This window comes from Melozone crissalis, unplaced genomic scaffold (assembly GCF_028551555.1).
Source record: "Melozone crissalis strain CALT ecotype California unplaced genomic scaffold, PUWL_Pcris_2 ptg000007l_1, whole genome shotgun sequence".
In the NCBI taxonomy this organism is placed as follows: domain Eukaryota; kingdom Metazoa; phylum Chordata; class Aves; order Passeriformes; family Passerellidae; genus Melozone; species Melozone crissalis.
This window is the reverse complement of record NW_026535785.1, coordinates 20071776-20084738: the sequence shown is the minus strand read 5'-3', so window position 1 is coordinate 20084738 and position 12963 is coordinate 20071776. Positions and strand designations below refer to the sequence as shown.

The following is a 12963-nucleotide window of genomic DNA, read 5'->3' as shown; positions in this document are numbered from 1 at the left end:
CTCCTCGCCTTTCTAAATATGAGGAGAAGAGGTCGTATGTCGCTTGCCTATCCATACCTATATATCAGCGCGCGCTGTTGCAGCCTTCCAGGCTTCCGGCGACACGTAGAGACTTGAGTCACCTTTGTGATCCTCAAGGGTGCTTTTAAAATCCGGCACCGTCCCGGCTGCAAGGACTCTCACCCAACTTCCTCGACCGTGGCGAATTTATAATCCAAGAGAGCGAACGTTCAGAGTGCTTGCCCGCATTCTCCACCATTTGTCAGAGGAAGGAGACCCAGACACCAGTTGGTTCATCCAAGTCCGATTTATTGATCGAATATGGCGGGTTAAATATAGTTCTTAATAAGCTTCATACATATTGCAAAAGTTGAGCTCAGGATTGGTTAGTTACATATCAACAACTACACCTACTTCTACATTCTTGGGCTTATTCTTCTGTTACATTCTGCAGATATTCAGGACTAATCTCACCTCCCTTTCCTCATGTTGCAGCAAGGCCATCCGGCATTCTTGCTTGTCAGCAGTCACTGAATCAGAGACTGCTGACCTCCCTCTTTCAGCTTAACCAGCGGCATTATGTCAGTATGGCCTTTCTCAGCTAACCAACTCTTAATAAAATCCTCCACAGCACTGTACGTGCTGAATTTCCTAAATAGCTCATCCTCGGAACCTAATCCACCGATCGTGAGACATTTTCTAAACAACACACAGGCAAAGCTAAGGGAAAATCCTTTAGTTTTGATCAGAAACCCAGAGACAGGACAAATAGAGGGTCCTTTCAAACTAATCACTTGGGGCAAGGGTTTTGCTTGTATTTCCACAGATCGAGGTCTGAAGTGGGTGTCGGCGCGGCACGTGAAGCCATTCCGAACGCGAGAACACGAGAACGCTGATCCAAGAAACAAAGAGACGAGTACTCAGACAGAAGTCGAGACTCAGACTGCGAAAAACGACCCGGAAGAGAAATAAAAAGAAACTAAGGATTTTGGGGTTTTCACATAAAAACAAAAGAGATCTTCTTGGTGCAAACAGAAGGGGGAGATGTGGGATCTCAGCCTCTCAGGACTGGGGTGCAGGGTGACCAAGACCACCCCTGGGGGGCTCGGGAGTCCTGGAATGTTGCCAGAAATGTCTGGTGGCTGGACTTTGATCCCACATGGGAGACAACATCAGTATGAGGATAGGAGGATTTCACCGGGGTGAATGGTGAAGGGATAAGTTAATTGGAGTGTGAGATACAGGGTTTAAGATTTCTGTACAGGGGGGTCTAGAGAAGTAAGATGGAGGAATTGGGGCGTGCCCTTCTCCTTCTTCTTCTTCTTCTTGGCCTCCATCTTCTGTGGTGATGTTGGCACTTTGGGATTGGTCCTTACCAAAAGTGCACTGGTTAATAAGGGTAGAGGGTATTGGAGAAAAATGATAAATATTGTATACGTAACTCTGAGTATAAAGACAGGTGGCCGCCCCAGGGGCTCACAGTGTGTGCCCATGGCTGACTGCTGAGCAGAACTCTGTCAGGCCAAGAGAAAATCTTTTAGATAAGCAATTAATAAACACCGAGACTGAGAAAAGATCTGAAGTCCCTTCTCATCCTTTGGAGCGCGGGCAGCCCAAGGCCACCTCGGGCCTTTCCAGACCATCTAAACAGCCGAAAATCCGACACTCGTGCTCCTGCATCTGCCCCGGGACTGATGCCAGCACTGCTGCAGCTCTGCTGGGGCTGGGGGGATCAGGGCCTGCTGGGGGCAAGGCACAGCATTCTGTTCTTAGTCTTTGGCCAGAAATTTCATCAGAACAGAGAAGCTGCCAGTTAGGGAATCCCTGGCCAGGCTTCAGCACTACCTTCCATTCCATTCCCTTCCCACTCCTGCCCCATGTTTACATGCTCCCATGCTCCCGCCCTCAGGTGGCTGGATGGGAATAACATTCCTGGGGGTGACTTCAGGGCTTGCCTGAGAAAGAAGGTGTCTTCTTCTTTTCAAATTATCAGGAGAAGAGGATCCAGCCAAGTCCAGGACTCAGTCGTCAGGATTGAAAAACTGACTCCAATTCAGCCCCTGCATCTCCTCCGTCCCTGGGCTGTACGCACCAGACTCCTCTCTTCCTGCTGGAGCACTCATCTCTCACACACACCTGGCTCCCCTAGACCCAAGGACACAAGCTCTACTCCTCTGAATTTCAGCCAGCATCACTAAACTGTTCCCTGAGCCCACAGCTAGAAGAGCTGTGAAGGAGACATCCCTGACACTGTAATAACCAAATGAAAACCACTGCTGAGAGATGGGGCTGGCAAGCTAAATTTTGGCCTTTTATTTGTTAATTGTGAGCTGTTCCTTAAGATACTTCTCATCCTCTTAGATCCATCCTCTCAATGAATCACTACTGCACCTGACAGGCAGAAAAGATAAGATATGGAGGGGGTTTTAATAGGTTGTTTTCACCTGCTTTTTAACTAGGTCCATTGGTATGTTTGTTTACTTGTGTGGCATCTAAAGACAGGTCCAGATCTCCCAACGGCACCTTGCAACCCCCAGACACTGCTCTTGCTTTAAGCAGTGTGTCTGCTCAGATGATTTCCAGAGGTCCCCTCCAGCAAAAGTTATTCTATACCTTCACCTTCTAAATGAGCCCAATTGCTTTTCACATATTCACTAAATGTCTCCTATTTCCTATAGACCTGTGCATGTCCCTATGGGCATGTGGTATATGGAGAGGCATCACAAGAGCTCAACCTTCATCAATGAAGAATGCATGATCTTTTGGCAAACATTTAACACAAAACAAACAGAAAAAACAGCAGAAACACAGGAACTTCAGAGTATTTAAAAAGAAATCTCAATGGAAGGGGCACAACCTTATTCAGAGATTTAAATCATCTGTTTGAAATTTTAAACTGTCTTTCAAAGGTTCATCATGGAACAGAAGAGGTGACTGATGCCCTCAGCTGACAAGGGTAATCAGATCAGCTTTAAGTAACAGGAACTGCACTGGCTGCCTGCAGCACAGCTCATGTTGGGCATCTCATGAGAGGACCACTGGAAAGCCACGTGCTTGTGTCCTCCCAGAGAATGGGTCTATTTGGCTGACAGTAGTGAGTAGGCATTTCAGAAGCTGCTTGTGCTCAGGAGGGTGCAAGGCAGCTACTAACATGTTCCAGCACCCTCCAGGAAATTTGGGACAGAGAAAGCCCAAAGGCCACTGAAAGTAAGAGCAGATGCCATCCATGCTGCTCCCTTCCAGCCAGGCTGCAGGGCAGCAGCTGCAATGCTCTTTCCCAACTCTGCTCTCACCCAAAGGTGTTTGCACAGGGACAGATGAGCTGCCTCACCTCTGCATGCTCAGCTGGTACCGAGCTTTCAGGTTACCGACATTGCGCACCAGCAGAGTCTGCTGGGTGCTGACCTTGACTGGACACTTGGAGAAGTCCAGCTGGGCAGGGAAGTCCAGCACAGCTCGGGCACCAATGGCCACAATTGGCACAACAATCCTTTCCCTTGCAGTGACGCAGACGAACTCGTGGGAATAATCCTGCTGGAAAAGAAACTGGCTCAGCACAGGACATTTAGTGCCATCCCCATGGCAGAAGAAAAACCATTTCTATAACCCTTCAAGGGCATCAATTTACCTATCCCACTCTAAAATGAACACTAAGTTCTACTACTATGTCACATTTTAAAGACACAAGTGCACTTTGCAAAGCCTGTCTCTGTGGCATTAAGCTCTTGTGTCACTTGGGTCATACAGAGAACTACCCTAGGTCACCATAATTTTTACTCTAAATTTTAATAATGTTAAACAGTTCCTAAGTCCCTTCTAAGGAACATGGAGCTGGGGAACACAGGACATTGCTCTTTAGGTTTCTATATTCCCACTGTCTGAGAATAGGTCAAAGTGTTCAAGCAGCAAAAGGAAGATGAGAAAACAGCTGGATGAGAAGACATGCTGCACCTCTGGCCTGGTGCAGAAACATCAGTTGGCTCACAACTCCCCTCTAACTTTGCCTGTCCAACCAAGTCAGGAGAAGAACAGTGCTAAGAGGTAGCAGGATGCTGTTGGAAAGGGCCTCTCTTTGTTTCCCTGCAAGGCTTCCTCCCTTCCATGCCATGCCCTCAACCCTTCTGTATGAACAAGCCTCCAGATCAGAACATGAACCCTCCAGATGCCAGCACTGAGATCAGACTTGCCAGGGCCTCAGCACTGCTGTTCAAACCTCCATGCAGAAGCACCTTGGGCACGGAACGGGTGCCAGCTGACAGAGCAAGCACAGGGACAGACATGAAGACAGAGCCCCAGCAGTGTCACTGCCACGGGCTCTGGGCTCACAGCTCTGCCTGTAGCTTGTACCTGCCCTACACGAGCTCCTGCAGGCAGGTGTCCAAGTCCCCTGCAGCTCAGCAACCTGCTGCTGACCAAGGGCACCCAGAGCCCAGTGTGCCTGTGCCAGGCCGGGCTCACGGGCACAGCACATCCTCTGCCCTGGCCCTGCAGCTGTGCCATGCTCACTTGTGCTCTGGGACAGCACAGCTGCAAGGCTGCACAACAGAGGGGGTGAAAAAGCACCGGCTTTGCTCCAGCCCAGGGGCAGGCAGGGAAGCTGTTGTCAGTCAGGAAGGAGGAAAGCTCTCTGACCTCTTTGTTCCTCTGGTGTTTTCCACCAGAATGAAACCCCTTCCACTGGACCTAGAGATGGCTGAACATCTGTCAACACTACTCTGTCCTTTTCATCCTGTTTCCTGTGCATCTTCCCTTGGCAATGCTCAGGGATGTGCAGGGAGGGGAAGCAGAGCCTGTCAGGCCTGGCTGCAGTGCCTGCCAGCAGTGCCAAGGTGTGACTGGCTGCTGCAGGCTGCCTGCCCACACCTGGAGCCCAGCTCGCAGCATGCAATGGGCTGGAGCCAGAGTGCAGGGAAAACAATGGCTGTGGAGATCATTGTGTGCTTTGGCTCCTCCAGCCTCACCTTGCTCTCGTCAGGGGTGAAGCGGACGCGCACAGGGACAGAGGTGCCCGGCAGCACGACACGGTACGCGTTGTTGGAGCTCATGAGCTGGAAGTAAGGTGAGCTCTCCATGGAGACCTTCACCACCTGAGGAAACTGCAGCAAAGACAGGAAATGATGACTTGGCCACTTGTGGAAACAGGACGAGAGGAGCCCTGTCCGTGCCCTGGTGACATCCCTCCTTGGCGCCTTTCCCAAAGCACTTTCAGCTGAGCAGGCACAGGCACATCATTCACAAGGCTGAACTTGAACCCCTTCTCTCTGGCTCCAGCATTTTGGCCAGGGGCAGTAGGGCAGTGCCTGCTGGGAAGGAAGGGCCAAGCAGGTCAGCACCAGCAGGATGGAGACACAGCACCTGAACCAAGTCACCTGCATATTCAACAAGGCCAAAAAACCTGCTGGCTTCTGCCTGCACACAGCCATGAAGTTGTCATGTTCCAGAGGGGGAATGTGCTACCTAAAAGCAAACCAGCCCATTGTTGTGGGGGAAGGGAGAAATTCCCTTCTAGCAGATCAGGGTTGGGTAGGGACCTTCTGGGGACAGAGTCAGGCAGGCAGAGCAGCAAGACAGGAGACCAAACACTGTGGCCTTACTGGGAATAAAAGCAAACCTGAAAAGCAAAAGAAGGAATGAACACAGCAAGACAATCCCTAAAAAAAAGCAGATGACAAAGAGAATTTAAATGGGCAGTAAAGCAGCAAGGAGGAATCATAAAACCATGAAAGCAATCAGCTTGCCAAAAGTGACAGAAACACAGACAGGCTGTGCCTATTGACTCTGGGCTTCAAAGGCATTTTCTGCCTGGAGAAACAGGACCAGCACTGACTGACAGTGTGGTTCCAGTACGCAAAGCCAATCTTGGCTCTCCAGGGCTTCCTGCTGCCTGTGCAGGCAAGCTGGGCTGCTGGGCATTCCTGCCTGCAGCCAGCAGGCCAGGTTCTGCCCTGTGGGGTTCATAGACACAGCACACATGCATTTTCTAGCACACTGATATCGTCAACCCCTGAGCACCAAAATGCTCTCCAAAAGTCTAAACCAGATGATTTGGACTCCCTCTTGTCTCCTCCCATCACCCCACTCTTGGCACAAGCCTCACTTGAGAAAATGTTTCTCTGACTGAAATTCAGAATGTAAAGAGTTGTCCTCTTTACAGTGGAACACAACTGCTGACCTTTTACAACTTTTTCCCTCTCAGCTCTCTTGAGAAACCACAAAACAATCACAATTACTTCACATGAAGGTGCAAACCTCCAGGAGCACATGGCTTTGGATGTGCTGTGCTTCTGCAAAGGGAAAGCAGAGCACCGTGTTGCTTTTGGAAAAGCTGAGCAGAGCTGGATGAAGCTGAGCAGGAGCCTCAAGTGGCACCTAAAGGCCTCCCACTGCTTCTATTCCCTCAGTCTGATTGCAGGGCTCTTGCAGAACACGGTTCCTGCAGTGCCAATGCCATTAATGAGAAGGGATTCCAGCCTAAAGTGCAGAAGGCTCAGCCCCTGAGCTTTGCCTGTGAGCTGCACAGAGGGAGCCAAAGTGGCTGAGAGAGGCAGAGATTCCTACCAGGAGCCAAGATTAACCAAGAAGATACAGGATGTGGTACAGACTCGAGGCAAAGCATGAGAGCAGGTAAGAACTGTACAGGCCTCAACATTCCGATCAATGCAGAGCTTTCCAGAGAAGGAAACTCCTTTGGCATAGATACCATCAACACATGGCCAAAATCTGGGGACAATTCCCAGCACAGGAAGACTTCCACCATCTTGCAGAACAAAGGTGCTGAGACATTTTCTTCTGCATGTGCTGCAGCAGATAACTTGCTTTGCTGTACACTGGGGGAATGACAGCACTCTCCTCTTCCAGCACAGTATTAAAGCCTCACGTCCCAGCACTTACCTTGTCCTTATTCATGAGAGACAGCGCCATCTCATAAACCTCATGAGCGACAATGTTCTCAAATACCATCTCTGGTGGGGAAACCTCAAACGAGCTCGGTTTCAGGGCACCTGTTGACGACTGGAGAGGCGAGAGAGAGGAGGGAGAGCTTCAGCTGCTGGGAGGAAGGTTCATCAAGGATCCCTTCCACTGATCCCCAGTGAAGTACAGACTCTGGGGGAGCATGTCTGCCCAGCCCACACTGGGCAAACAGTGGCTCACCCACCTCTGCTCTGAGCTGATCCACAGCTGCTGGGCCACACAGAGCAGGCTCAAGCCAAGCTGCTCTTTTGGCATGGATTTCTCCAGGTTTCTTTCTCCAGAATGCCAGGCAGCACTTTCCTAAAACACAGCCCTGTGCCCATGTGGTCACAGAGCTCTGGGGCACTGACTGAGCACTCATGGAGTAAGTAAAACCCATGAATATACAGGAGACTCTATGGGAAACAATTTTGGGATGTCCTTTACTCTGAGACAGGGAAACCCAGGCCCACACAACTGCAAATACCTTTTTTGCTCTAGAACATAGACATCAGTAAGAAGAGAACAGTACCAGAGCAGGTGTGAGAGATGAGGTGATATTTTGCTGAAGACAAAAGGTTATTAAGCAAAAGAATGGAATTTGCTGGTTCTGTGTTGTTTGTGGTTTGGATTTGTTCAGGTTGGTTTGTTGGGTGTTGCAGCGAGAGGGACGGGGATTAAGACCCGACCGAAAGGAAGGAGGATGAGAGGGGAGGGGACAGAAAAGTTGGTGCTCAGTAGAGAATGGAAGCTCCTGAGTGCCCATCCAGTGGCAAAGGGCACAGGGACCTCCCCAGCCGGGTACAAAGGGGATACAAAGATTGCCATTTTCTCAGAGGGGGTGTGTGTGTGTGCTTGGCTAATGGGGAGGATGACATGCCTGGCTCAGCTGAATCGTTACTAATAAACCATTTTCTTTTGCATCAATGATTTTGTCCCCTTTGATTGTACTTAAAAATTAGTGTGTTTCAAACAGAGGGAAAGGCAAAAATAAAAAGACAAATGACATGAATGCTGTATGAGGATAAGGTTCAGTTGTTTTCTCAGTGACTTGGGTAAAAGTAGAGTTGTTATCTCCTTTTTCCATGTGTTTTAAATGGGTGCTTTCTTGTATTTATTGCTATCTTATTTAATACCATTGTAGAGGCACATCTGGAATGATGAGGCAACAACAGCAAATGCTTCTGCAGCAGAGACATTGCTTGGAGAAAACTCTGCCCTGCTTTGTCTGCCTTCTCCAGCCACACTGCTGTCACTGCAGAGACACAAGCAGTGGGGGCCTGGAATGTGGCGGTGCGCGGTGGCAGCGCTCGATGTTGCCAGACCCTTGCCCCCAGCGCCAGGCTGCTCCTCCACAACGGGAAAAAGCCAGGGGCTCAACAGCTGGTGGTCAGCGCATAGTACAAGTGGGAACCAGCGAGCTGCAGGTCCTGGGCAGTAAGATGTAGCTTCTGGTTCTTAGGGACACACAAGGAGCAGCATTAATTTCCTGGTGTCATGGTTGATCACCTAATCAGCAGCCAGGAATTAGTGCTCCGGAAGATTGACATGATCACATCCTGTATTTCTCTTTGGCATTCTCTTTCATGTGAAATACAAAGCTGTGTTTCGTGTCAGGTACAAACAGGCGATGTGTGTAGTTGTGAATGCGAAATGTGTGGACCCCGACAATGGGAGAGCTGTGAATTCTAATAATTACTGAGGAGACTAAAGCATGGAAAAAGGCCTTTGAACCTATCTTTTGTTTGCAAATTAACCCTAGATGATTTAGGAGCATTGGAATTAAAGTGTTAAAGATGTTGCTTTTTGCCTGCATTTAATCCATAAAAAGCTCTGCAATAACAACCTTTTGAAGTATAATTTTAGAATATTACTTGCATCCTTGAAACTATAGCTTTGGAATATATATAAAGGAAATATGCTTATCTCATGCCTTATTGAAGCAGAGAAAAACAGCTTGAGAAAGGAAGATGAACATCACCTCAAGGGTTTATGGTTTCGACCAAAGGGAAGCTGGACATCACTGTTATGAGATTTAGAGTCTCTGCAATTAAAAGGTGGACACACATCTGGGGAGCTGGACCCCACCAGATGGGATTCGTCTTTCTTCTTTCGGAAACTGGACCGTCACCATCTGGGGATAATCCTTCGAGATACATCCTGAGAAATTAAAATCACAATAGTGTATAGAATTGTGATGTAATAATTTGGAATAAAAATTGCTAATGAGTAAAAATTTGAAACTGTTGAAAAAAAAAAGCTGATGAGTACCCCTATAAATACCTGTAACCATCAATTATCAGTGTGCAGTTGGAGGGAAAACTTCCCCCACTGTACCCAGCGCTGTACTGCTCATACCTTACCATATTAAATAATAAATTGATTGCTGCTTGAATATTGGCCTAGACAAGCTTCTTATTCATAACATTCAGAACACAGATGTGCTAAAAGGAAAAAAAATAACCTACAATATTTATCAACCTCTATCTTCAAATGAAATGCAAGACTGATTTTCAGTTATATCCCCAGCATTGTAATAAAAAACCACTAGAACCATAACTGTTGCAAGTTTCCTTGCAGTAAATTTGAGATTTTAATATTCTTTCCAAGTTTATCTGTAATATATAGCTTTATATATTCTAAAGAACTTAGGTTTGTAAATTACTGCATACACCTTCATGCTACTGAGCAATAGCACAGACTGATTGTGTCTTCAGCAGAACTGGTTTGTCTTAGTATAAAGACTTAGAAATGAAAAACTTTCTGAGTTAACCAGAATTAAGTAAGTACTTTTGAAAACAAAGGCAGGAAAAAAGACCAACCCTATTAATTTATGATGTTTCTAAGTCAACTACTCTGTGCAGCCTAAGGAAGCTGTCATGGAATAAGGGAAGAGAGATCTTACAGCCATGTTATCCAGAAGTGTGTGGAAAACCTTCCCACAGAGTGCCTGCACGGCTGCTTTAAGGACTTGGTGACAGAAGAGCAACATAGGATTGAGCTAAGACAGACAAATATCCAATTAAAGTCAAATTACAAGTTATTTTATTTTCAGATGGGGCCGCAGATTGTATGCTGCTCACCAATGCTGGAGGTTCAGAATGTCCTGCAGCAAGGCTGAGCCATGAGACTTGTGGAGTAGAATTATGAATTATGAAACAGTGAAGCACAAACATTTCTAATGCACCTATATTGCATTACCAACTCAATTTAAATCTCTGAAGTAGTCATTAGTGTCAAGAGCATATCCAACCACAAATTTACCTGGAGTTTCAAAGCCTGGCTCAGTAAGAAAATACAGTTCTTTTCATACTTCAGTGGTGTAAGTAGCTTTTAAATGCACAGTTGGGATTCAACACATACTTGAGCTGAGAGGAATAGGCATCATCTCCTTCAGGGTGCTTTCTTAAGAATCTGAGCTGTAAATTGATGACAGAGGTTAGAATCTAAACCATTCCCATGTCTGTAATGTAATTAAGGAGTTAAGAGAATGATTTTTATTAACATAATAATTGTTTAAAACCTAGTGATGAGTTAGTCCTGGGAGAGGAGACACGGAGTGAGATTTTACTTGAGTGAAAGTAGATGAACTGTGATTCAGCAGGACTTTTCAGTTTGGAAACAAGTTTAATAATGTGGAGTCAAAACAAATGTCCTCTAGGGTCAAAGCAAAGCAAAACACCGTTAAGGTTTGATCTGGTTTTGCTATCTAAATAGTTAAATTTGTATATCGAAGAGCTAAACCTGCACTCAGGCCAACCAGGGGAAAAGAACAAGGTGGTCATGAGGTCTCAGGATACCTGGTCATTAGCTTTTTATGTAGTTTCTCTCCATTTCTCTTGGCCTTCATGAAACTTGTGGGCCAGTTGTCAGATGTGCTGCCTGAAGTGAAATTGCAGGACTATTTTGGAAAATATAGGAAAAGAAACCCCGAGAAAAACATGATACTTACAGTCTGGTCTGTTACCTGGACTCTGACATGTCCTTTGAAGGAGCAGGCTGTAAGGCAGAGCAGAGAAGGTTGGTTTTTAAAATGCCTTGCTCTAAGCTCTAGACTCCCATTCTGCCACACCTTCTCATAAGCATCTCAAATGGTGCACTTAAATTAAAACAGTGAGATTATTGCACAGAAAGAAGTGGTGTTCAGCCTTGTAGTGCAGGGAGAGGCAAAGGCTCTGGTCTTTATGTCTGAGTGGCTCTGGTCTGACTGGCTTTATGTCTGAGTGGCTCAACTTTGTATTCAGCTCCCTTCAGTCCTGTGTCTCAGCTCTTTGCCCTTCCATGCAGCAATGGACATAAAACAGCACAGAGGGGAAAGCATGTCCAAGTGGCTGGTAATGATTTGAGTGGGGAGGGAGGGAGAAAAGGAAAATCTCTTCTGCAAAATTACATCTATTCTTGCTTTGCCTGAGCACTTCAGAAGAAACTGAGAACCTCGTGGACAGTCACTAGAAGGACTGTCTGAAGAACTGATGCTTAAAGCAACTGTAATTGTAAAGCATTGTGGTTACCTGACACACACAGGGATATTCCACAAAATTTCTTTAGAGATCTACTAAAAGCAGATCTAGAATGCTACTTGAAGTCATCTTCCCAGTGCTGACAGACTCTTAGATTCTGGAAACCTCTGTGGTTGAGGGTATTAAGAAATCTTCAGAGTGTTGTCATTCTAGTATTGAGGCAACTGAGGTGGTGTTAGAAAACCTATGGAAAGAGATGAATTTCCTTCAAACATCAAGTAAGAAACAGGGAATGCATCAGACTTTATGGACTACATGGAAAGAGCCATAAAATCTTTTTTTTTAATAATTCGAGCAGTGAAGATGGTAGTGCACAGGTAAATTTCCCAGTTTAACACTTAATTTTTCAGCAGCTGGATAAGGATTACTTCCTGCATTTGCTTCCTCCCACTCCAAACTTCAAGCAAAACAAGCACCTGTCAGCATACACTGACTATTCACCCAAATGTTTTGAGTATGTTAGTTAGGGGCTTTATCCTTACACCTTACAAGAATATACCTTTTACCATCCTTGGTTTCGTGTCTTTTATTTGTGAAAGCAGAGCTTTCATTGTTCTACCAGTCTCAATAATGTCCTGAAAGAGATAAAAAAATAAATTATCCTTCAAGTTTGAAAGGAAATCCAGACTGCCAGTGGATAAAATTAGAGCATACCAACCTGGCAGCACAGTAACATCCTTAATTATTATATGTAATATGTATTATTTTGAAAAGAAGGGAGAAAAAAAAATCTGTGTCATTCCACACCTCCTTCAGTCATTACCTACCTCTACTACTAAAGCATTCTGAAGGAAAGGAAAGGAAAAGGAAAATACTTAAATGGCAATTTGCAGCAAATTACACAAGCAAGAAAAACACACTAAAACCCTCGGTTAAAGGAAATTGCAGATTTACACAGGAGATTGTTGCTTGAACTACTGACTTTGGTGCTTTCTGAAGAGTCTTTCTGTAAATATTTATGAATGCTTAAAATATGGTGATAAAGGCACCTATGTCAGGTCCACATATTTCTCTATGTATAGCACTAGTATTCTAGAGCCACACTGAATAAGTCAGTTTAATATGGTTCATTTCGGGATAAAATGGGGAATAGGATCTTTGGGAGCAGTCATCACTGATCACTTCAAGTTTCCATTGAGATCAGTGGGAATTATTCACTGTTTCAAAGCCCAGCAATTTAAATCAGTGTTAAGTGGGTGAAGTATCAAAATCTTAATAAAGATGGATTTCCTGGAAAATACACAAGAACAGCTGTTTCCCTTTAAAAGCTGAAGATGCTAATTCATGCCTTCCCATTTAGTGCAGACAGGTCCTCTCCAAAAAAACCTGATTTTTTTCTTTTTCAGAAGAATCATTCCAGAACGAGAAAGAAGAGACGGAAGCCATGTGAAGCATGGCCAAAAGGGTTATCCTGTATTTAGCTGAAAGGTGTGCTGCTCTTGCTTTTTGCAAGAGGAGGGAGTTTGAGCCCTGCCCCTGGCTTTGTCATGCT

General features: G+C 45.9%; 1 protein-coding gene across 1 annotated transcript in view; it reads right to left on the bottom strand.

Annotated features, from left to right (window-relative positions):
• LOC128951060 (hydrocephalus-inducing protein-like) overlaps positions 1–7040 on the bottom strand; it is an 80430-nt gene extending 73390 nt beyond the window's left edge. Inside the window, exons 1-3 of the mRNA XM_054296216.1 lie at positions 6892–7040; positions 4962–5096; positions 3353–3531 (exon numbers count right to left, since the gene is read on the bottom strand). Coding sequence (XP_054152191.1) covers positions 3353–3531; positions 4962–5096; positions 6892–6960 — 383 coding nt within the window. The 5' untranslated portion in view covers positions 6961–7040. The remainder of the gene's footprint in view (positions 1–3352; positions 3532–4961; positions 5097–6891) is intronic.
• Positions 7041–12963: the final 5923 nt, after the last annotated feature.